The 25,917-nt window shown below is 43.8% G+C and overlaps 1 protein-coding gene across 4 annotated transcripts in view; it reads right to left on the bottom strand.

The window, feature by feature from the left end:
* The window catches only part of cabin1 (calcineurin binding protein 1), a 678,888-nt gene that overhangs the window by 612,678 nt on the left and 40,293 nt on the right, over nucleotides 1–25,917 (bottom strand). For all 4 annotated transcript variants that reach the window (XM_068055415.1, XM_068055418.1, XM_068055416.1 and 1 more), the window contains one exon: nucleotides 2,286–2,572. In XM_068055415.1, the coding sequence (XP_067911516.1) occupies nucleotides 2,286–2,572 (287 nt within the window). The remainder of the gene's footprint in view (nucleotides 1–2,285; nucleotides 2,573–25,917) is intronic.

Here is a 25,917-nt window from a genome sequence, read left to right as displayed (position 1 = left end):
TGCCACTGAAGTGAGCTATTTTGTCCTGGATGATATCGAGCTTCTTGAGTGCTGTTGGAGCTGCACTCATCCAGGCAAGTGGAGAGTATTTCATCACACTCCTGACTTGTGCTTTGTAGATGGTGGACAGGTTTTGGGGAGTCAGGAGTGAGTTACCTGCTGCAGAATTCCCAGCCTCTGACCTGCTCTTATAGCCACAGTATTTATGTGTCTGGTCCAGTTGAGTTTCTGGTCAGTGATAGCCCCCCAGGATGTTGATGGAGGGGGATTCGATGATGGTAATACCATTGAACATCAAGGGGAGATGATTAGATTCTCCCTTGTTGGAAATGATCATTGCCTGGCACTTGTGTGGCGTGACTGTTACTTACCACTTATCAGTCCAAGCCTGAATGTTTTCCAGGTCTTACTGAAGCAGTCTGCAGCATCTAAGCTGTTGCGAATGGTACTTTCCTTCCCTGAAGGACATTAGTGAACCAAATGGGTTTTTACAACAATTTGGTATTTGCATGACCACCATTACTGAGACTAGCTTTCAATTCCAGATTTATTTAATTAATTGAATTTAAATTCCACCAGCTGCTTGGTGGGATCTGAACTCAAGACTCCAGAGCTCCTGTCTCCACAGTATTAGTCCAGGCTTCTGGATTATTAGTCCAGTAACGTTACCACTATGCCAACATTCCTGCATACTACATTTGAGTTTCGGGTCATCAAACTTTGAAATTATGCCATTTATATTCAAGTCCAGGACATTAACAAATATATAAGAGCAATGGTCCTAACACTGACCGCTGGAAGCCACCACTGCACACTTCCCTCCAGTTGAAATCCCCAGTCCCTTTAATCCCATGGGCAATTAATACCAGCCTTGCTAGCAATGCCCACAGCCAGAGAATGAATTTTTAAAAAGCAAGACTTCTGTTGCATGCTGTCAGTTGATCAACCACAGAAACAGAACCCAGAAGCAGCACTGGTCTGTCAGATAAAAAGCAGCAGATTTCACAGCAGACCCGTGATGAGTGGAACACAACTGCTTCAACAGATCAGACTAAGTGTCTGAACGTGAAGGAAGCTTCTTGTGTGTGCTATCAAACACTTTCAATATATACCTATGTGCAAAAGGTACAGTTTCCTTTGTTGCATAGAATATACAAGCACAGAAATGGGCTATTTGGCCCAACCAGCCCATGTCAGCATTTATGCTCCATACAAGTCTGCTCTATCCTTCCTCATTTAACTCCATCAGCATAACCCTCTATTCCTTTCTCCTTCACATGCTTATCTAGCCTCCCTTAAATGCATTAATACTATTCGCTATTATTAGTCCCTGGGATCGCGAGTTCCACATTCTCACCACTCTCTCAGTAAAGAAGTTTCTTCTGAGTTCCTCGATGAATACCTCATATTGATGGTCTCTAGTTTTCCTCTTCCCACAAGTGGAAATACTCTCTCTTTGTCTACTCTTATCAAAACCTTTCATAATTTTAAAGATCTCTATTAGATCACCGCTCAACCTTCCCTTTTCAAGAGAAAAGAGACCCAGTCTGTTTCAAAAGCAAAATACTGCAGATGTTAGAAATCAGAAATAAGAACAGAAAATGCAGGAAATACTCAGCAAGTCAAGCAGTATCTGTAGAGAGAGAAATAGAGATAACATTTCAGGTCTGTGACCTTTCTTCAGAACGAGTTGTGTTCCACTCACCATCACTGGTCTTCTGTAAAATCTACTGCTTTTGATCTGACAGCAGCGGGTGCATGGGAACACCACCACCGCCTGCAAGATCCCCTCCAAGCCATACATCATCCTGACTTGGAACTATATCACCGTTCCTTCACCGTTGCTGGGTCAAAATCCTGGAACTCCCTCCCTAACGGCACCAGATGACTGCAGCATTTCAAGAAGGCAATTAGGGATGGGCAACAAATCGCCTTGCCAGCAAAGCTCACAGCCCATGAACAAAAAAAAATTCTCTCTTCCCTCCACCCACTCCCTCCTGCCTTGTGCAATAGCACCTTGGCTGCCATGCTTTTCCTTGCATAGGTCAGGAGGATATTGGCACAGAAGAATGTCGCATCACTCAGCAATAATCGATTCAAAATCAGTCAAATGTAAACAGAACCACAGTAATTAATACAATAGCGATGCATTCTAGAACAACTCCGATCAATACAGGAAACATATAACTATACTGGCTCAAGGGCTACATCATCTCACTATCACTTCAAAGCTTGCTGTATTCTACCATTCTTCATGTCACAGATATAACAGTACTCATACTAACCTTGGACTGCTACAGCTTCTGCCACACTTGGAACTGGACTTGGAGCTGCTGGTGTAACCACAGCTGGTGCTGGCATAATTGGTGCTGTCACGACTGGTGCAGGACTGGAAGTAGTGGGATTGGGCTGGATGACACTGACAGGCGTGCCTGTTGGTGATGTCAAGAGATGTTGGGAAGGATCTCTGTACATGCAAAGATCTATCATCCTACCAAGACTGTGGTGAGGTGGCTCAGAAGAGGTCAAGTGCATGTATGTAGCCAGTAAACTCTCACCCAGGCATCTCCATCTATAAAAAGAAAACACAACAATATATCAATTGACAGTGCTACCTACAGGAACTGAAATACTTACCATTGAATAGTACAGAACACGAGTGTTCCTGTAAGTTGTGACAGTTGCATGCCTTGGTTCCCTTGGCAATTCAATCAAGAGGTAGTGCTGAGCAGGTACCATTGTGTACGGAGGAGAAAAGGAGGGAGGAAAAGACAACTATTCACCCCATCTTATATAGCCCCTACCACCTGACTCAGGAATTACTTTGTATGGAGTGTCTTTAAAATTCTGCTTTCATTTGCTTCATTCACAGTATATTTCTGTCCTTAAATAAAAACAAGAAATGCTGGAATCACTCAGCAGGTCTGGCAGCATCTGTGGAAAGAGAAGGGTCACTGACCCGAAACGTTAACTCTGCTTCTCTTTCCACAGATGCTGCCAGACCTGCTGAGTGATTCCAGCATTTCTTGTTTTTATTTCAGATTTCCAGCATCCGCAGTATTTTGCTTTTATATTTCTGTCCTTGCTACTTACAGATGCATACATGGAGATGTTGAAACAGTCGTGCGTGTAAATAGCATTACATACCAGCATGGTATAATTTCCATCTCCAAGTCCAGCAGAAAGAATAAAAAGGCTGTCAATAGGACTTCAAACTACTAAGAAGGGGGGGATGGATCTAGCAAAAATGAACTTAGTGTGAAGACAAAAGAATTAGAAGATGAAAGTAAAGGTCAGAGCAAGGTAAAGAACAAGGGTACAAACGATTAATAAACAAATACAGTTATAAAACAGCAGTATAAAAGGACTGTTAAAAATAAATTAAAAGGAATAACTACTAAAGATGCATTAAACTGCCTGCATGGCAATGCACACATCATTCAAAATCAAACAAGGGAAAAGGAGGCAATAATCTGCAACAAGGAATCAGATGTAGTAACAATAACTGAAACATGGCTGCATAAAGAACAGGACTGGCAACTAAATATTGGAGATTATAACAATCAGAAAGAAGAGGGAAGTAAGAGGGAGGGTGAGGTAGTTCTACCAATTACATATAACATAACAACATTAGGAAAAAGAGACATAGCCAACAGAAGGTTCGAAACAGAATCCATGTGGATTGAAATAAAAGAAGAAAGGATCAATCACACTAATAGAGGTATACTACAAATTAATAGTGGAAAGGTGGGAAGGTGGAGGAAGAAATAGGTTAACAAGTATGGGAAAACCATCACCTGCAAGTTCCCCTCAAAGTCACATCATCCTGGCTTGGAAATATTTCTCCGTTCCTTCACTGTTACTGGGTCACAACCCTGGAACTCCCTCCTAACAGCACTGTGGGTGTATCTACAACACAGTTGCAATGGCTAACAGCAGCGGCTCACCACCATCTCAAGGGCAATTAGGTATAGGCAATAAAAGCTGGCCTTGCCAGCAATGCCCACATCCCAAGAACAAATATTTTTTTAAATGTGAAATGAGTTAAGGACACAGAATAATCATAGGAGATTTTAATTACCCCCAAAAAACTGGCAAGAAGCAGCAGCAGCAAAAGGTGTGCAGTGAATGGAGCTTTTTTTTTTACGTGTGCAAGACTTCTTTCTTATGTTGCATGTAAAAAGCCCAAAAGAGCACTGCTGAATTCATTGGAAATGAACCAGACAAAGAAGTAAGTATAGGGGAGCATCTAGGCATCTGAAGAAAACAGCAGCAAAGGTCAAAACCAGGAAGAATCTATTAACCAAACTTGCTAGATCTACATGGGACGTTGCTACAACAACACTCCGGACCTCAGCACCTATCATGCTCAGCAGCAGAGTACTGTGCACCTGTCTGGCATAGGTCATCACACACACATCTTGCTGATACTCAACTGAATGCAACAACGCACATCATAACTGGAACCCTCAACAGCCCTCCCCTGACTTCCTATTCTCACAAACATCACTCCCCCACACACCTGGCAACTGATGAAAACCCACAAGCTGGTTGAAACCATCCGTGCTGCACCCCACTTATCACTCCATAGTGACATATTCAATCTACCATCTACCTACCCTCCACCTTCCATCTCGGTGCCCCATAAGGAGCAACTTTCAGTAAGTTTGAATCAAGGAATGGGGAACACGGGAAGTTACTAACAAGTTTCTTGTGACAAACCCCACCTATCGAATGGCAGGCTTTGAACTACCACGGCGAGAGTGGTCCTTGCTAAACAGGTTCAGGACAAGCCAGCGCCCCTGTGCAACCAACCTCCACCACTGGAGCCTCAGTACAAATCCCTTATGCATTTGTGGAGAGACACAAACAATGCTGCGCATTACTGAGGAGTGTCCCTGCTACAGACTAAGTGGCAGACTAATCATCTTAAACTCAGCAAATGAGGGGCTATCGCTTGCATTTGCTAAATAAATAAAGTAAAATAAATAGGCATTATATATATTGAATACATATAAATTCCTTAGAAAAGGGAATAGTGCTGGGACAACTAATGTGATTCCTATATTTAAAAAGGGAGATAAAACAAGTCCAGGGAACATACAGGCCGATGAGCTTAATATTGGTGGTAGTAAAGATAATGGAAGCTTTACTCAAAGATGTAATAGAAAACATTCAGAATCTGAAAATACAGAGTAATTAGCACGAATTCCAAAAGGGAATGTCAGGTAAAGCGTGGCTACCCGACATAAACCCAACCACACCCGACGACGTGTCAGGTTCGGGTCGGGCCAGGTCTTTCTTCCGGGTCCAGCATTCGGGTTCAGGTCGGGCTGGACATGGACGGTGCTGTCTTGCTCCTGGAAGTAATCTTCAAATGAACATTCAGGACATCAAGGCGGGAAACGTGCAGTCCGGACTCCGCACTCTGCAGTAAAGCCCGACTACCCGACCAAACCCGAGTTCATGTGTCGGGTTCAGGTCAGGCATTTAAAAAAATTAAATGACTCAGGCCCGGGTTGGATCCAGGTTGGCTGCTGTCGCGTCGGGTCCAGGTTGGGTTTTAACTTTATACCCGAGCCAGGCTTTAATGTCATGCTTGACCAACCTTATTGAATTCTTTGAAGAAACAGAAAATTAAATAAGGTAGGAATGTATGAACAAGAGTAGGCCATTTAGCCGCTCAAACCTGTTCTGCCATTCAATGGCTGATCTGTGACCTGACTCCACATATTTAATATATTTGGTTTTCCCAAAAGCCTTCTCTAAGGTACCACAAATAGACTAATTTATTTTATTTTTTTTTATTTATTTAGGGATACAGCACTGAAACAGGTCCTTCGGCCCACCGAGTCTGTGCCGACCATCAACCACCCATTTATACTAATCCTACATTAATCCCATTACCCTCTCACATCCCCACCTTCCCTCAATTCCCCTACCAGCTACCTATACTAGAGGCAATTTATAATGGCCAATTTACCTATCAACCTGCAAGTCTTTGGCTGTGGGAGGAAACCGGAGCACCCAGCGAAAACCCACGCAGTCACAGGGAGAACTTGCAAACTCCGCACAGGCAGTACCCAGAATCGAACCCAGGTTGCTGGAGCTCTGAGGCTGCAGTGCTAACCACTGCGCCGCCCCAATAACATAGGAAAGGAAAAATGTTCCATGACTAAGGTCAGAACATGTAAGTAGCAGAATGGAGAGCAAGCTGGTTCCAAAACAAAAAAGTGCATAAAGGTTGACGGTAGTTACTCAGACTGGCAAAAAGGTGGGAAATGGCGTTCCATAAGGATCGGTGCTCGAACCACTGTTGGTCGCCGTGGACACAAAGCTCAGAAATTGGAAGTACAATTTCAAATTGGGGGTGCAGTTAATAGAATTGGACTAAGGCAAAATACAGGAAGACATTGATAAACTTTCAGAATGGATTTGCTATTGGCAACTAAACTTCAATATAGATAAATGTGAGCTGATACATTTTAGAAGGAAGGTGGTGGTGGTGGTGGTGGTGGTCATGGGCTGGAGAACCTCTGAGGATCAGAGTATAGATACGCAGATCAATAAAAGTCCATAAATAACTGAGGTTCAATTCTAGACGGACAGAATTGAAAAGCAGAGATGTTATGTTAAACTTCTTTAGAACCCTGGTTAGATCGCACTTAAAATACTCTGAACAGTTCTTGCCTCCAGAGTATAAAAAGGATACAGAGGCAGTGGAGAAGGTGCAAAAAAAATTTTACTGAAATTATACCAGATGTAAGGGGTTATACCTATCAGGAAAAATTGAACAGGCTGGACTCTTTTCTCTAGAAAAAAAAACTCCAGATATGACCTTATAGATGTCGAGGATTATGAAAGAGTTTGATCGGGGTAGACATATAAAAGATTTTAGCAAGGCGTTTGATAAGGTTCCCCATGGTAGGCTCATTCAGAAAGTGAGGAGGCATGGGATACAGGGGAAGTTGGCTGTCTGGATACAAAATTGGCTAGCCCATTGAAGACAGAGGATGGTAGTAGATGGAAAGTATTCAGCATGGAGCTCGGTGACCAGTGGTGTTCCGCAGGGATCTGTTCTGGGACCTCTGCTCTTTGTGATTTTCATAAATGACTTGGATGAGGAAGTGGAAGGCTGGGTTAGCAAGTTTGCCGATGACACAAAGGTTGCTGGAGTTGTGGATGGTGTGGAAGGCTGTTGTAGGTTGCAACAGGACATTGACAGGATGCAGAGCTGGGCTGAGAAGTGGCAGATGGAGTTCAACCTGGAAAAGTGTGACGTGATTCATTTTGGAAGGTCGAATTTGAATGCAGAATACAGGCTTAAAGACAGGATTCTTGGTAGTGTGGAGGAACAGAGGGATCTTGGGGTCCATGTCCATAGATCGCTCAAAGTTGCCACCCAAGTTGATAGGGTTGTTAAGAAGGCGTATGGTGTGTTGGCTTTCATTAACAGGGGGATTGAGTTTAAGAGCCACGAGGTTATGCTGCAGCTCTATAAAGCCCTAGTTAGACCACACTTGGAATATTGTGTTCAGTTCTGGTCGCCTCATTATAGGAAGGATATGGAAGCTTTAGAAAGGGTGCAGAGGAGATTTACCAGGATGCTGCCTGGACTGGAGGGTATGTCTTACGAAGAAAGATTGAGGGAGCTAGGGCTTTTCTCATTGGAGCGAAGAAGAATGAGAGGTGACGTGATAGAGGGGTACAAGATGATGAAAGGCATAGATAGAGTGGATAGCCAGAGACTTTTTCCCAGGGTGGAAAGGGCTATCACCAGGGGGCATAATTTTAAGGTGATTGGAGGAAGGTTTCGGGGAGATGTCAGAGGTAGGTTCTTTACACAGAGAGTGGTGGGTGCGTGGAATGCGCTGCCAGCGGTGGTGGTAGAAGCAGATACATTAGGGACATTTAAGCGACTCTTGGATAGGTACATGGATGATAGTAGAATGAAGGGTAGGTAGTTAGTTTGATCTTAGAGTAGGTTAAAGGTTCGGCACAACATTGTGGGCCGAAGGGCCTGTACTGTGCTGTTCTATGTTCTATTCTTCCACTTGTGGGTGAGATCAAAACTAGGGGTCATAAATACAAGTTAGTCACTAATAATTCCAATGGGGAAATCAGGGGGAACTGCTTTACCCAGAGTGGTTAGAACATGGAACTTGCGAGAGGACTGGTTGAGGTGAATCACACAGATGCATTCAATAAAAATACTTGCCTTTACTTAACACTTTTCCCAACCTCAGGACACCCGAAGCACTTTACAACCAATGAAATACTTCAAGTATAGTCACTGCTGTAGGAAATATGGCAGCCAATTTGCGCACAGCAAACAATATGAAAATGACTGGTTAATCTTCTTTAGTGATGTTGATTGGGGGATAATTATCAGCCAGGAAAACAGGGATAACTCCCCTGCTCTTATTTGAAATAGTGCCATGGGATCTTTTACCATCCGAGAGAGCAGACAGTGCCTCGGTTTAATGTCTCATCTGAAAGACGGCACCTCTGACAGTGCAGCACACCCTCAGTACTATGCTGGATGTCAGTTTACATTTTAGTGCTCAAGTTTCTGGAGCAGAATTTGAACTCACAACCTTCCAACTCAAAGGTGAAAGTGCTATTAGTTGAACCATGGTGATAAGGGGAAGTTAGATAAGCACATGAGGGAGAAAGGTACAGAAGGATATATTGATGGGGTTAGATGAAGAGGAGTGGGAGGAGGCTTGTATGGAGCACAAAGACCAACATGGACCTTTTGGACCAAATGACCTGTTTTTGTGCTGTAAATACTTTGTAAGTTAGAATATTGTTGATTCAAACACCATGCCAAGATTGGAGCACATAATCTAGGATGGCACTCCAGCACAGTACTGAAGGAATGGTGCATTAGTTCCCTTTGGATGCATCATATTTAACCCTGTTCGGGTGGATGTTAAAGCTCCAAAGAACTATCATAGTTCAGTGTCCTGACCAACATTCCTTGCTCAAACAACACTACCAAAACAGATTAACTAGCCATTTATCTCATCCTGTTGGTGAGATTTAACTGTGCACAAAATGCAGCTGTGTTTGCCTACATAATAGTCTCTGCATATCAAAGCAACTTATTATCTCAAACAGAATGAAGCACCAGACGTCCCAATGGTCAAAGGGGCACATAGCAAAACAAAACCATTATGGTTGACAAGGAATGTGCAGAGGTAAATTCAGTTGAAACGCAAGGCATTCTCAAGGACAGCTGGGAAAAGATGTACATGCAATTAGGGGAGGCAAAAACAGCCATAAGAGAAGCCAAGAGATCTCTGGAAAAGAAAATGGTGTGTAATTGTGGCAGTAAAATAGCAAACGTTTTTTCAGCTATGTAAGAATTCAGACCATTAAGGACCTGGGTTGTATTAACAGAGCCATTCAGTCTAAATCAAAGGACACCATGTTGACACTATTCAGACCATATCTGGTCCAGTTTTGGTACTTCCCTCCACATGGGTGGGTGAATTAACAGACTTTGTGATGGAATCTGCAGTCTGCAGGGCCCATGGGGAAATGTGTGTGAACTGTTAGCTGAACCAGATGGCTTGTTGAATGCTCTGACAGGTGCATTGCCCCTTTTATGGAACAGAATGTCCTAACAGAAATTGAAAACAAATACTTCAGGTTGTTGAGGTAACTAAAACTGATTTGTAGCAGATAAAAGGGTGAGACAGTGCCATCCAAGCTGAGATGGCAGGAAGGTTTTGTTTTACAGGCAGGTTGAAGAAAGTGAAGACCGGATCTAGGAGCAGTTTCTGTTATTTAGATTAACTGACTACCCAGACCCAGCCATACAGTGCACAGGGTAGTCACTGAAGGCCACGAAAACAGTGACACAGGGAATCCACACAGTCAAGCTTGTCATGAAGAGAACTAAGGAGGTTCTGGAGAGATATGGCATTTTCCTTTAGGTGAAGACTGGACTTAAGGGTTCGGGATTAAAGTGAAACTGCTGTCAGTCAGGAATTGTAGCTGCAACTTGGAAAACAGAAACTGGAGACCCACCTGAGGAATTTTTTGGGTTGTGAAAAACTGAGAATGTAATTTGGGGTCGTACATGCTGAAAGGACTATTCAGAGGACTCGTGAGACCCATCTCAGAGTCATCGAGTCATGTACGGCATAGGAGGCCACCATTCGACCCATCAACTCCATGATGGCTTCCCAAAGAACAATCCAGTCAATCCCACTTGCCCGCCTGATCCTCGTAGTCCTGCAAGTTTATTTCCTTCAAGTACCCATCCAATTTCCTTTTGAAATCATTAATAGTCTCCGTTTCCACAGCCCTTGTGAGCAGCAAGTTCCAGCTCATTACCACTCACTGCGTAAAAATGTTCTTCCTCACATTCCCCCCTACATTTCTTGCCCAAAACCTTCAATCTGTGTCCCCTAGCCCTTGTACCATCAGCTAATGGGAACAGTTTTTCCTTGTCTAACTTATCTAAGCCTGTCATAATCTTTATCAAATCTCCCCTCAATCTCCTTTGCTCCAAGGAAAACAACCACAGCTTTTCCAACCTAACCTTGTAATTAAAATCCCCCCATCCCTGGAGGCTTCCTGTAAGGATTCCATTCCATTCTCCTAGTTTCTTCGTCTCCGACGCATTCTGTACTGATGATGCAACCTTCCACAACAGCGCTTCTGATATTTCTTCCTTTTTCCTCAAGCGAGGATTCTCCTCCCACCACCCCCCCCCCCCCCCCCACTGTGGTTGACAGGGCCCTCAACCGTGTCCGACCCATTTCCCACACTTCTGCCCTCACCCCTTCCCTTCCAGAACCACGACAGGATTCCCCTTGTCCTCACTTTCCACCCCACCAGCCTACACATCCAAAGGATCATCCTCCGCCATTTCTGCCACCTCCAGCGTGATGCCACCACCAAATGCATCTTCCTCTCCCTTCCCGTCTGCATTCCGAAGGGATTGTTCCCTCTGCGACACCCTAGTCCACTTCTCCATTACCCCGACACCTCGCCCCCTTCCCATGCAATTGCAGGAGGTGTAATAGCTGCCCTTTTACCTTCCCTCTCGTCATTATTCAAGGCTCGAAGCATTCCTTTCAGGTGAAGCAGCAATTTACTTGTACTTCCTTCAGTTTATTATACTACATTCACTACAGGTCACCTCTACATCGGGGAGACCAAACATAGATTGGGTGACCACTTTGCAGAACACCTCCACTCAGTCCGCAAGCATGACCCCGAGCTTCTGGTTGCTTGCCATTTCAATTCACCACCCTGCTCCCATGCCCACATTTCTCTCCTTCGCTTGCTGCAGTGTTCCAGTGAATATCAACGCAAGCTCAAGGAACAGCACCTCATTTTCTGATTAGGCACTCTAAAGCCTTCCGGACTGAACATTGAGTTCAATAATTTCAGACCATGACTGGCCCTTTTTTAAATTATTTTATTTTGTTTTCTTTTAACCATATGCCTGCCTTAAACTTGTTTTTTCATGTTTGTGCTTTTGGACAGAGCTGTTCATTATTCTAACACTCTCACTGCACTAATGCTTTGTTTTTCACAACACCATTAGCACACTCCCTTTGACTTTGCCCCATAACCTCCTTGTCAGTTAATCTCTTCTGCCCTCTGCTCTATCACACACTTGCCTTTTGTTCTCTTTCCTCCCCATCCCCGCTTAACTTGCTTCAAACCTAATAAATTTCTAACCTTTGTCAGTTCTGACGAAAGGTTACAGATTTGAAACGTTAACTCTGCTTCTCACTCCACAGATAATGCCAGACCTGCTGAGTATTTCCAGTACTTTCGGTTTTTATTTCAGCTGAAACTGAGGTTTTGCAGGAAGGGTTTCCTGGAATATTCCCGGATTGTGTTGTGACTAGTTCCCAGCCTCATAGGGTTAAACAAGACGAAATGGATTCAGTTGTGGTGGAGGACAATTTGGATATTTCGTTGGGTGAAGCCTTTTTCAAGGATTTGGATGGGAATATTGGTGTTAAAGGCTCCAAGACTAACAATGGTGAATTGCTTGGCAGATCTTCCTTAGTTGAGGCACAACAGGCAGACCTTGATTTGAGGAGCTTGTCTCAGACTGCATGGTCTGAGGCAGAAGCTGAAAAGGTCCCGAGTGTTATGTTAAGAATGACATTTTAATGGAGGAAGTGGAGACCTCCCCAGTAGCCTGCTGACAAGGATTGAGCTGTAGTCCATCAAATTGTTGTCACTCCTTGCTACGTCAGTGAAATTTTTGGAATTACCCATGAGATTCCAGTTGGTCATTTGGATATTGAGAAGACTCAAGCTAGGGTAATGATGCATTTTTATTGCCAGAAGATACATAAAGTTGTGGTTGACTTCTGTAAGACTTGTCACACATGTCATATGAAGCCACAGGTAGTGAAGGATGTAGATGGTGATACTAGTGCACATGATGAACCAGATGATGAGTCTGAGACTGAGAGTTCTCAGATAGAACCACCTGAGGTGAAGCTGGCAAAGGCAGAAGTGTTGGAGGGTCTGGATGAGGTATTACACCATCTACCTGAGGAATGATATAGCTGACCTATTATGGGAATACAAGCCTATGTGCATAGATAAACCAAGTCATACTTCTCTGGCTAAACCAATTAAACAAAAGCCTGCAGACTCAATCCCAGCAAATTGGCCAAAGTCAGGGAGGAGGTTCAAAACATGTTGATTAATAATATAATTGAACCCAGTCAAAGTAGTTGGAATGCTCCTGTTGTTTTGGTACCAAAACCAGATGGTTCTCAAAGATTCTGCATTGATTACCGAAAAGTTAATGCGGTAACTAAGACGGACTCCTATCCGATCACAAGGCTCGAGGATTGCATTAATAGGGTGGGGAACTCAGCCTTTGTTAGCAAAATTCATTTGCTTAAGGGATATTGGCAACCAAAGAAAATTTTGCTTTTGTAACTCCAGATGGTCTGTTCCAATGTAAAGTCGCATCATTTGGTATGAAAAATTCACTAGCTACATTTCGAAGATTGTAATTGTGTTGTTTACATCGATGACCTTTTGGTGTTCAGTGCCTCTTGGAGTGATCGCGTCAGACATTTAACAGCTCTATTTCACAGGCTGGCCAAGGCGAACCTTGTCATAATCCTGGCAAAGAGCAAGTTTTCCAAAGCCAAAGTCACTTATTTAGGACATATCCTGAGTCAAGGTCAAGTGTAACCACGAAAGGCCAGGTTCGGGTGATAATACTTTCCAGTATCCAAAACAAAAAAAAGTTAGGATTTCTGGGCATGTGTGGGTTCTACTGGCAATTCATCCCTAATTTAACTACAGTAGGCAATCCATTGACAAATTTGTTAAAGAAAAACTAGAAGTTTAACTTGCCAAACATGTCAAACAGCACTGGAGAAATTAAAAGCCATTTTCATAAAGCAGCCAGTTCTTACAGCCCCAGATTTTAGTAAGCCATTCAAGGTGGCTATCAACGCCACTGATGTGGGGGTAGAGGCAGTGCTGTTCCATGATGATGATGCTGGTAAGGAACAGCCCATTAGCTACTTCTCCAGGAAGTTTAATAAGCATCAAAGAAAGTACACGACCATCGAGAAAGAGGCTTTGAATTCTTATATTGGCTCTTCAACAGCTTGAGGTATGTGTGATCAACAGGCACAACCCACTTGTGTTTCCAGAAAAGTTCACAGAAAAGAACCTCAGGCTGTATTGTTGGAGTTTGATGTTACAGCCATTTACACTAAAAATTATGCATGTTGCAGGGAAAAACAATGTATTTGCTGATGCTCTGTCCAGAGTTTAAAGAGAGGGTGTAAGAGGGAAAAAAGAATAATTTTATGATGTTGAATCCTACTAATGCTAGCTTTTTTACTGGTTATGCCCTAATGATTTTGCGAATATATGCATAATTGTAGAATATAACCACTGACCACCTCCAGGCGCGTATCCATTGTCTCTCGAGATAAGGAGGCCCAAAAGAAGAAGAATAAAAATGTTACTTGGACAGTGTGCAATAAGCTATTTGCTAAAACAGTTACGATGTTAAGAACTTACTGTATTTCTGAGCTGTTGTAAAGAAAACTTTACAATGGTAAAGCTTCCCTCTTCCCCAAGGTTGGGGGTGGCGGGGAGTGGGAACGCAGGGAGAGTGTGATGGAATCGGAGATCTGCAGGGTCCATGGAAAAACGTGTGCGAACTGCTATCTGGACAGCTGGTTTGTCAAATGCTCTGCAGGTGCGTTGACACTGGTCGCAAAATATTGTTTTGTTTTTATTCATTCTTGCGATCTGAGCATCGCAAGCAAGGCCAGCATTTATTACCCATCCCTAAGTGCCCTCAAGGTGGTGGTGGTGAGCCACCTTCTTGAATCGCTGCAGTCCATGTGGTGTAGATACACCCACAGTGCTTTTTTTTTCTGTAGTGGTTTGATGCAACTAAGTGTCTTGCTAGGCCATTTCAGATTGCAGTGAAGAGTCAACCACATTGCTGTGGATCTGAAGTCACATGCAGGCCAGAGCAGGTAGGGACTGCAGATTTCTTCTCCTAAAGGACGTTAGTAAACCAGCAGGGTTTTTTATGACAATCCAGTAGTTTCATGACCATTATTAATGAATCTAACATTTTATTCCAGATTTATCAATCTATTGAATGTAAATTTCCTCAGCTGCCATCGTAGGATTTGAATTCATGTCTCCGAAGCATTAGTCCATTCTTTTGACTTACCAGTCCAGAAACAATACCACTATTCTACCGTCCTAATAGAAATGTCCCAATACAAATTGAAAAAAAAACTAATTTGTTGAGGTAACTAAAATTGTTTGGAGCCAGATGAAAGTGTGAGACAGTGCCATCCAAGCTGAGATGGCAGGAAGGTTTTGTTTTACAGGCAGGTTGAAGAACGTGAAGACTGGATCTAGGATTTAGATTAACTGATTACCCAGGCCCGGCCATACAGTGCACAGGGTTGTCACGGAAAACAGTAACATAGGGAATCCACGCAGCCAAGCCTGTCGTGAGGAGAATGGAGAAGGTTCTGGAGAGGTATGCCATTTTTCTTTGGTGAAGTCTGGACCTGCGGGGTTCAGGATTAAAGAGAAACTTTAAAAATAGAAAATGCTGGTAATACTCAGTAGGTCAGGCAGCATCTGTGGACAAAGAAACATAGTTCATGTTTCAGGTCAATGGCCTTTCATCAGAACTGGCAAAAGGTTAGAAATAGGTTTTCAACAAGTGAAAGGAGGTGGGGGAAGGGAAGAACAAAATTGAAGGTCTGTGATAGGGTGGAGAGCAGGAGACATTAAATGACAAAAGGTTTCATAGCACAAAGCCAAGTAAGCAAACAAAAAGATGCGTCTGGATGAGGTGTAGATGGCAGTGTAGCAGCCATCCGAACAAAGTAAAGAGATTAAGAAAGAAATGGGAGGGGGTGGACCCAGCAAAAAAAAACACAAGAAAAAGGGGGAAAAAAATGGGGGCAGAGGTTATAATCTAAAATTGTTGAACTCAATGTTGAATCTGAAAGACTGTAAAGTGCCCAGGTGAAAGATGAGATGCTGTTCCCCAAGCTTGCGTTGAGCTTCACTGGAACACTGTAGTTGGCCAAGGTTACAAAGGTCAGAATGGGAGCAAGGTGGAGAGTAAAAATGACAAGCAACAGGAAGCTCGGGGTCGCACTTGCAGACTGAATGGAGGCATTCCACAAAGCACTCACCCAGTCTACGTTTCGTCTCCCCAATGTAGAGGAGACCACATTGTGAGCAGCAAATACAGTATACTAAGAGTAGTACAAGTAAATCGCTGTTTCACTTGGAACGTGTGTTTGGGGCCCTAGACAGTGGGAAGGTGTTGCATCTTCTGCACTTTCATGGAAAGGGGGGAGGTGTTAGGTGTGACTAGTGGACCAGAGTGTCGCAGAGGGTATGGTCCCTTCGGAATGCAAAAGGGGGAAGATGTCTTTGGCGGTGGCTTCAGCGGTAGCTTCACGCTGGAGGTGGACGGAAATGTCAAAGGATGATCTGTTGAATATGGAGGCTGGTGGGGTGGAAGGTGAGGACAAGGGAAAACTCATGATAAGAAATCAGTTCAGTGGGGCAGGAATTGGCTGAAACAATGCATCCACGAGGGCAGTCTTGTTTGTGGATTTTGGGAAAAAGGTAGAAGCAGGCTGTTTGGGTTTGAGGAGGTCGGAAGCCGTGGAGAGAAGATCTCCAGAGGAGATGAGGTCAATGACAGTCCTAGATACAATGGCTTGATGTTCAGTTGTCGGGTCATGGTCCAGGAGAAGGTAGGAGTTAGAGTTCAGCCTCTGCGAGGTAGAGGTCAATACACCAGACAACAACGGCACCACCCTTGTCAGTAGGTATGATGACGTTAGGGTTGGACCTGAGAGAATGGAATGCTGCAAATTTAGAGGGAGATAGGTTAGAGCAAGTGAAGGGAGCAGAGAAATTGAGACGGTCGATTTCATGCTGGCAGTTCTTGATGAAAAGATTGAGGGAGGATGAGAGACCCCAGAGAGGGGTCCAAGTGGAGGAACAATATTGGAGACGAGTAAAACGATCCACTGGGCAGGGGGATGACTCCTGACCAAAGAAGTGGGTGTGGAGGCAGAGGCGACGGAAACACCATGAACTGGAAAATTTCATTCACTTTGCTTCAGATTTCCAACCTTCTCTCACCTTCACATGGTCCATTTCCGACTCTTCCCTTCCTGACTTCTGTGTCTCCATTTCTGGGGATAGGCTATCAACCAATATTCACTATAGGCCCACAGACTCCTACAGCTACCTGGACTACACTTTCTCACACCCCACCCCACTGTTCAGACAATGCAACCTTCCATACTAGTGCTTCCAATATTTCTTCCTTTTTTCTCAACCAAGGATTTCCCACCCCACAGCCCGGTTGACAGGGCCGCCATCCATGTCTGATCTATTTCACGCACTTCTGCTCTCACACCTACCCTCCCTCCTTTCAACATTCCAAAGGGACCGTTCCCTCTGCGAAACCCTGGTTCACTCCTCAGTCACACCCAACACCTCCCCCCTTTCCTACAGCACCTTTCCATGCAAGCACAGGCGATGCAACACCTGCCCTTTTGCCTCCTCCCTTCCACTGCCCAGGGCCCTAAACACGTCTTCCAAATGAAACAGCAATTTACTCATACTTCTTTCGATTTAGTATATTGTATTCGCTGCTCGCAATGTGGTCTCCTCTACACTGGGGAAACTAAATGTAGACTGGGTGACTGCTTTGCGGAACATCTCCATTCAGTCCGCAAGCGTGACCCCAAGCTTTCGGTCGCTGGTTATTTTAATTTGCCACCTTGCTGCTACTCTGACCTTTCTGTCCTTGGCTTGTTAGTGTTCCACATAAGCATGAGGAACCGCACCTCATCTTTCAACAGGGCACTTTACAGCCTTCTGGACTCAAGTTCAACAACTTTAGGTCATAACCTCTGCACCTTTTTTTCTCATGTTTGTTTTTGCTCGTTTCCACCACCCCCACCCTCATTTCTTAACCTCTTTGCTTTGTGATCAGATGGCTGTTACACTGCCATCTACACCTCATCCAAACATATCTTTTGTTTGCTTACTTGGCTTTGTACCGGGAATTTAATGTCTCCTGCCCTCCACCCTATCACAGACCTTCCCTTTTGTTCTTCTTCCCTCCCTCCCTCCTTTCACTTGTTCAAAATCTATTATATTTCTAACCTTTGCCAGCTCTGATTGAAAGGTCATCAACCTGAAATATTAACTCTGCTTTTCATTCCACAGATGTTGCCTGACCTGCTGCACACTTCCAGCATTTTCCACTTTTGTTTCAGATTTCCAGCATCTGTCGTATTTCGCTTTTGTGAAACTGCTGATGGTTGGGAATCATGGCTGCATCTTGGAAGACAGGATCTGGAGACCGACCTGAGGAATTTCAGGATTGTGAAGAACTGTGTGACTGTAACTTGGGTCAAACATGCTGAAAGATCTACTCAGAGGACTTGAAACTCATCGTTACTACACCTGATAATTAACATCTAATCTTTCAGCTGTTATATCTACATATTAAAAAAATCAACCATGATTTAACTGCTTGTTCATGCTTCATTTATGTTGGTTTTGGTTAGAGTGCCAAAGTAAGATTTACAACAGTGAAATTTTGAGAGTTTGGTTTTTGTTTCCTAAATTGGGGTCAGTCTGTGAAATCGATCCTTTTAGTTTGTTGGTAATCTCCACTGGGATCATAACACCTTCGAAAAGGTCCAGTGGAGAGCTACAAGAACGACCCCTAGCAGAACCTCAGCTACTCAGGTAAGCTCAAAGACATGGTCCAAAGAACAAAGAACAGTACAGCACAGGAACAGGCCATTCGGCCATCCAAGCCTGCGCCGATCTTGATGCCTGCCGAAACTAATACCTTCTGCACTTCCGGGGCCCATATCCCTCTATTCCCTTCCTATTCATGTATTTGTCAAGATGTCTCTTAAACATGGCTATCGTATCTGCTTCCACCACCTCCCCTGGCAGCAAGTTCCAGGCACTCACCACCCTCTGTGTAGAAAAACTTGCCTCGCACATCCCCTCTAAACTTTGCCCCTCGCACCTTAAACCTATGTCCCCTAGTAACTGACTCTTCCACCCTGGGAAAAAGCTTCTGACTATCCACTCTGTCCATGCCGCTCATAACTTTGTAAACCTCTATCATGTTGCCCCTCCACCTCCGTCGTTCCAGTGAAAACAATCCGAGTTTATCCAACCTCTCCTCATAGCTAATGCCCTCCAGACCAGGCAACATCCTGGTAAACCTCCTCTGTACCCTCTCCAAAGCCTCCACGTCCTTCTGGTAGCGACCAGAATTGCACGCAATATCCTAAGTGCGGCCTAACTAAGGTTCTGTACAGCTGCAACATGACTTGCCAATTTTTATACTCTATGCCCCGACCGATGAAGGCAAGCATGCCGTATGCCTTCTTGACTACCTTATCCACCTGCGTTGCCACTTTCAGTGACCTGTGGACCTGTACGCCCAGATCTCTCTGCCTGCCAATACTCCTAAGGGTTCTGCCATTTACTGTATACCTCCCACCTGCATTAGACCTTCCAAAATGCATTACCTCACATCTGTCCGGATTAAACTCCATCTGCCATTTCTCCACCCAAGTCTCCAACCGATCTATATCCTGCTGTATCCTCTGACAATACTCATCATTATCCGCAACTCCACCAACCTTTGTGTCGTCCGCAAACTTACTAATCAGACCAGCTACATTTTCCTCCAAATCATTTATATATACTACAAACAGCAAAGGTCCCAGCACTGATCCCTGCGGAACACCACTAGTCACATCCCTCCATTCAGAAAAACACCCATCCACTGATACCCTCTGTCTTCTGTGACTGAGCCAGTTCTGTATCAATCTTGCCAGCTCACCTCTGATCCCGTGTGACTTCACCTTTTGCACCAGTCTGCCATGCGGGACCTTGTCAAAGTCTTTACTAAAGTCCATATAGACAACATCCACCGCCCTTCCCTCATTAATCATCTTCGTCACTTCCTCAAAAAACTCAATCAAATTAGTAAGACACGACCTCCCCTTCACAAAACCATGCTGTCTCTCGCTAATAAGTTAGTTTGTTTCCAAATGGGAGTAAATCCTGTCCCGAAGAATCCTCTCTAATAGTTTCCCTACCACTGATGTAAGGCTCACCGGCCTATAATTTCCTGGATCATCCTTGCTACCCTTCTTAAACAAAGGAACAACACTGGCTAGTCTCCAGTCCTCTGGGACCTCACCTGTAGCCAATGAGGATGCAAAGATTTCTGTCAAGGCCCCAGCAATTTCTTCCCTTGCCTCCCTCAGTATTCTAGGGTAGATCCCATCAGGCCCTGGGAACTTATCAACCTTAATGCTTTGCAAGACACCCAACACCTCCTCCTTTTTGATAATGAGATGACTGAGACTATCTGCACTCCCTTTCCTAGGCTCATCATCCACCAAGTCCTTCTCCTTGGTGAATACTGATGCAAAGTACTCATTTAGCACCTCACCCATTTCCTCTGGCTCCACGCATAGATTCCCATCTCTGTCCTTGAGTGGGCCAACCCTTTCCCTGGTTACCCTCTTGCTCTTTATATATGTATAAAAAGCCTTGGGATTTTCCTTAATCCTGTTTGCCAATGAATTTTCATGACCCCTTTTAGCCCTCCTAACTCCTTGCTTAAGTTCCTTCCTACTGTCTTTATATTCCTCAAGTGCTTCATCTGTTCCTAGCCTTCCAGCCCTTACAAATGCTTCCTTTTTCTTTTTGACTAGGCTCACAATATCCCGTGTTATCCAAGCTTCCCGAAACTTGCCAAACTTGTCTTTCTTCCTCACAGGAACATGTTGGTCCTGGATTCTAATCAGCTGACGTTTGAAAGACTCCCACGTGTCAGATATTGATTTACCCTCAAACAGCCGCCCCCAATCTAAATTCTTCAGTTCCTGCCTAATATTGTTATAATTAGCCTTTCCCCAATTTAGCACCTTCACCCGAGGACTACTCTTATCCTTATCCGCAAGTACCTTAAAACTTATGGAATTATGGTCACTGCTCCCGAAATGCTCCCCCACTGAAACTTCGACCACCTGGCCGGGCTCATTCCCCAATACCAGGTCCAGAACGGCCCCATCCCTAGTTGGACTATCTACGTACTGTTTCAAGAAGCCCTCCTGGATGCTCCTCACAAATTCTGCCCCATCCAAGCCCCTAGCACTAAGTGAGTCCCAGTCAATAATGGGGAAGTTAAAATCACCCACCACTACAACCCTGTTACCTTTGCATCTTTCCAAAATTTACTTCATTTACTCTGGAGCAGCATGGTTTAAGAATGGATCTGGGCCAGATAAATTGGAATCTAAGGTTGGAAGGAAAAACGGTACCTGAACAATAGACTACCTTCAAAAAAATATTGTGGGCACAGTCAAGGGATATTCCCACGAAAGGGAAAGGTAGGACTAACAAATCCAGAGCTCACTGGATGATGAAAGAGATAGAGATTAAGACAAAGAAGAAATGCGCTTTTGACAGATGTCGGGTAGATAATACAATGGAGAACCAGGCTGAATATAGAACGTTTAGAGGGGAAGTGAAAAAGCAAATAAGAGAAGCGAAGCGAGTCTGAAAAGAGATTGGCAGCTAACATATATGGGAATCCCAAAGTCTTCGATAGGCAGATAATTAGTACAAGGGTGGTAAGAGGAGGAGTGGGGCCAACTGGGGACTAAAAAGGGGATCTACGCATGGAGGCAGGACGTATAGCGGAGGTATTAAATTAATACTTTGCATCTGTCTTTACCAAGGAAGAAGATGCGACCCAGGTCACGGTCAAAGAAGAGGTAATTAATACACTACAAAGATTTAAAATTGATAAGAGGTATTGTATAGGTTGTCTGTACTTAAAGTTGATAAAGCACCAGGACTGGAGGAGATGCATCCAAGGATACTGAGGGAAGTGAGAGTGGAAATTGCAAAGGCACTAGCCACAATTTTCCAGTTTTTCTTAGACTCAGGAATGGTGTCAGACAACTGAAAAATTGAAAACGTTACACCCTTGTTCAAAAAAGGGTGTAAAGATAAGCCCAGCAACTACAGGCCAGTCAGTTTAACTTCAGTGATGAGGAAACTTCTAGAAGCAATAATTCGGGCAAAATTAACAGTCACTTGGACAAATACAAGTTATTTAAGGAAAGCCAGCATGAATTTGTAAGGGAAAAATCGTGTTTAACTAATTTGTTTTTTTTTTGAAGAGGTAACAGAGGGGATAATGCTGTTGATGTGGTGTACATGGACTTCCAAAAGGCATTTGATACAGTGCCACACAACTGACTTGTGAGCAAAGTTATAGCTCATGGAATAAACGGGACAGTAGCAATATGGATGTGAAATTGGCTGAGTGATAGGAAACAGAGAGTAGTGGTTAATGGATGTTTTTTGGGCTGGAGGAGGGTTTGTAGTGGAGTTCCCCAGGGGTCAGTGTTGGGACCCTTGCTCTTCCTGATATATATTAAATGACCTAGACCTTAGTGTACAGGGCACAATTTCAAAATTTGCGGTCGATACGAAACTTGGAAGCATTGTGAATGGTGAGGAAGATAGTGTGGAACTTCAAGAGGATATAGGCAAGTTGGCAAATGGGTGGACAAGTTGCAGATGAAGTTCAATGTAGAGAAGTGTGAAGTGATTCATTTTGGTAGGAAGAACATGGAGACACAATATAAAGGGTACAACTAAAAAGTGGGTGTAGGAGCAGAGGGACCTGGGGGTATAGGTCATTGAAAGTGACAGGACAGGTCGTGAGAGCAGTTAATGAAGCATATGGTATCCTAGGCTTTATTAATAGGGGCATAAAACACAAGAGCAAGGAGGTTATGTTAAATTTGTATAAAACACTGGTTCAGCCTCTACTGGAATATTGCGTCCAGTTCTGGGTGCCGCATTTAAGAAAAGATCAGAAGGCATTGGAGAGAGTGCAGAATAGATTCATGAGAATGGTTCCACGGATGAAGAACTACATTTACGAAGATAGATTGGAGAAGTTGTGACTGTTTTCCTTGCAGAAGAGAAGGCTGAGAGGCAATTTGATATAGGTATTCAAAATCATGAGGGGTCTGGACAGAGTAGATAGGGAAAAATTGTTCCCACTTGTGAAAGGATCAAGAACAAGAGGGCACAGATTTCAGGTAATTGGCAAAAGAAGCAATGGTGACACGAGGAAAAACTTTTTCACAAAGTCAAAAGGGAATTAGATAGTTATCTGAAAAGGAAGAATGTGCAGGGTTACGGGGAGAAGGCAGGGGAATGGTACAACGTGAATCGCTCACTCGGAGAGCCGGTATAGACACAATGGGCCAAATGGCCTCCTTCTGTGCTGCAACAATTCTGTGACTTAATGACGACCTGAAAGAGGAGTATAAAATAATGAAAGGGCTGCACAGCCTCCTTGTTGATAGATTATTCCAGTTTAACGGTATGGGGAGCACCAAGGGACATGAGTTTAAACTGTACGACAGTAGGAATATACTGAATGTTAGGTGATTCTTCTTTACCCACAGAGTAGTGAGCCTCTGGAATACAATGCCAACTGGAGTTGTGGGTGCTGACACTCTACCTTCAAGAGGGAGATGGACTGGCTATTGACAGGAGCAGAGATAGCATGTAGTCTTTACAGATAACTTGTGATCCATCTGATCTCCAAGATTGGTTTTAGACTGCCCAAGGGAGTCCAGAGAGGAATTTTCCAGCATTTTTTCCCTTTTAGCCCAGATTTTTGCCTCTCCCAGGTGATTACATAGCTGCGCAGGTGGGAAGAAATGTTTAGTCATGGTGCTGCAGCCACTGAGTGTGGGGCAGGATGATGGACCAGCTAATCTTTTACTGCCTGTCAATTTTGTATGTTTTTATGTAATACTGGCTTCTGTATTAAGCTGTTTTACTCAACTCCTACTCGATGCTTTAAACCTTCTACTGAATCACACCTATGGTTTCTACACTTCCTCCTTTACTGTAGCCCTCTATTCTAACCATCGTATGATACCAAGCTGTTAACCTATTATGTCTTACACTACCCTACAATCTGACAGACACAGGCCCATTCCCCACCTCATCTCAATCTGCCTGACATTTTTCTCATCTAATGCCCTAACACTCTCAGAATTCTTTGTATTATTCACCAGTTAATTTTTCAGATTATTCATAAAAGCAAGAGCAATGGCCTCAACAGTCTGCATAACAGATACAAGAGCAGATTTTGTTTTTATTTAGAGGATTGAGAGGCTGTGGAATGCACTACCAAAGGTAGTGACTGAAGTAGAAACCGTGACAACATTTGAGAATAGATTAGATAGTTGGTTGGAGAAAAGTGAAATCAAAGAGCCATGGGAAGAGAACAGGCATATGAGATTAGAAATACTGTTTATGAAAGGAGAAATGTCAATACAAATTGGTTAAACCTAGCAGCCTGCTTCCATTGTAATTTCCACATAATGCTATATAGGCACAGGATTTGGCTCGTAGGAGATTCAAACTAGTTATAGAAATTGTCCTTATGCTATGAACGTAGCAAAACCCAGCCAATGTAGTTATCAATGAACATTGTTTTAATCAAAAATAGACAGACAGATTACTTATGTAGTAGGGTGATCTTCATTCATTAAAGAGTTGATTCAGGTCTGAATATGTTATGGGAAAGCCATGTGCTGGAAGCCTTTTGTTTTGAGCAACAATTCATGCAAGCTGAAGATTCAGAATCTCAAAGATAATTTTTCACCGTCTCCTCATGTATGAAGCATGCTAACAAAGTTGTGCAAATAGCCCAATAAAGAATTAAAATAGGAGCTGATGTGAACAGGTCATGAAAAACTGAAGTAGCTGCAATCTGTATACAAACAAAGCTGGGTTAAAGCCCAGGGCAAACAGACGTTGGAGATATTCACAGATGTGCGGTTGACGAATGGGGTACTTGATGGGAGCACGATTAATCTTTTTCAGTTTGGAACTATAGACTCCATTAGCAAACAAGTATTTACCTTCTACATAGAAAATATCTTAAGGCACTTTATGGAGGTGGAGAGGGGCAGAAACAGAAGATAAAAGCTATAAAGGACTAGAAACATAGAAAATAGGAGCAGGAGTAGGCCATTTGGCCCTTCCAACCTGCTCCGCCATTCATAATCATGGCTGATCATCCAACTCAGTAGCTTGTTCCCGCTTTCGCCCCATACCCTTTGATCCCTTTAGACCCAAGAGCTATATCCAATTCCTTCTTGAAAACATACCATGTTTTGGCCTCAACTGCTTTCTGTGGTAGCGAATTCCACAGGCTCACCACTCTCTGGGTGAAGAAATTTCTCCTCATCTCAGCCCTGAAAGGTTTACCCTGTGTCCTTAGACTATGACCCCTGGTTCTAGACTCCCCCACCATCGGGAACATCCTTCCTGCATCTACCCTGTCAAGTCCTGTTAGAATTTTATAGGTTTCTATGAGATCCCCCCCCCTCACTCTTCTGAACTCCAGCGAATATAATCCTAACTGACTCAATCTCTCCTCATATGTCAGTCCCGCCATCCCAGGAATCAGTCTGGTAAACCTTTGCTGCACTCCCTCTATAGCAAGAACATCCTTCCTCAGGAAAGGAGACCAAAACGGCACATAATATTCCAGGTGTGGCCTCACCAAGGCCCTGTATAATTGCAGCAAGACATCCCTGCTCCTGTACGCAAATCCTCTCACTATGAAGGCCAACATACAAAGAACAGTACAGCAAAGGAACAGGCCATTCGGCCCTCCAAGCCTGCGCCGATCTTGATGCCTGCCTAAACTAAAACCTTCTGCACTTCCGGGGACCGTATCCCTCTATTCCCATCCTATTCATTACCATTTGCCTTTTTTACCGCCTGTGGGACTTGCATGCTCACCTTCAGCGACTGGTGTACGAGAACACCCATGTCTCGCTGCACATTCCCCCCTCTCAGTTTATAGCCAGATAATAATCTCCCTTCCTGTTTTTGCTACCAAAGTGAATAACCTCACATGTATCCACATTATACTGCATTTCCATGCATTAGCCCACTCACTCAACTTGTCCAAATCACCCTGAAGCCTCTCTGCATCCTCCTCACAACTCACCCTCCCATCCAATTTTGTGTCATCTGCAAATTTGGAGATATTACATTTAGTTCCCTCATCTAAATCATTAATGTATATTGTGAATAGCTGAGGTCCTAGCACCGATCACTGTGGTACCCCACTAGTCACCGCCTGCCATTCGGAAAAAGACCCATTTATCCCTACGCTTTGTTTCCTGTCCGCCAACCAATTTTCTATCCATCACAATACACTACCCCCAATCCCATGCGCTTTAATTTTACATGCTAATCTCTTATGTGGTACTT

This window comes from Heterodontus francisci, chromosome 23 (assembly GCF_036365525.1).
Source record: "Heterodontus francisci isolate sHetFra1 chromosome 23, sHetFra1.hap1, whole genome shotgun sequence".
Taxonomy (NCBI): domain Eukaryota; kingdom Metazoa; phylum Chordata; class Chondrichthyes; order Heterodontiformes; family Heterodontidae; genus Heterodontus; species Heterodontus francisci.
This window is presented reverse-complemented; position numbering and strand designations above follow the sequence as displayed.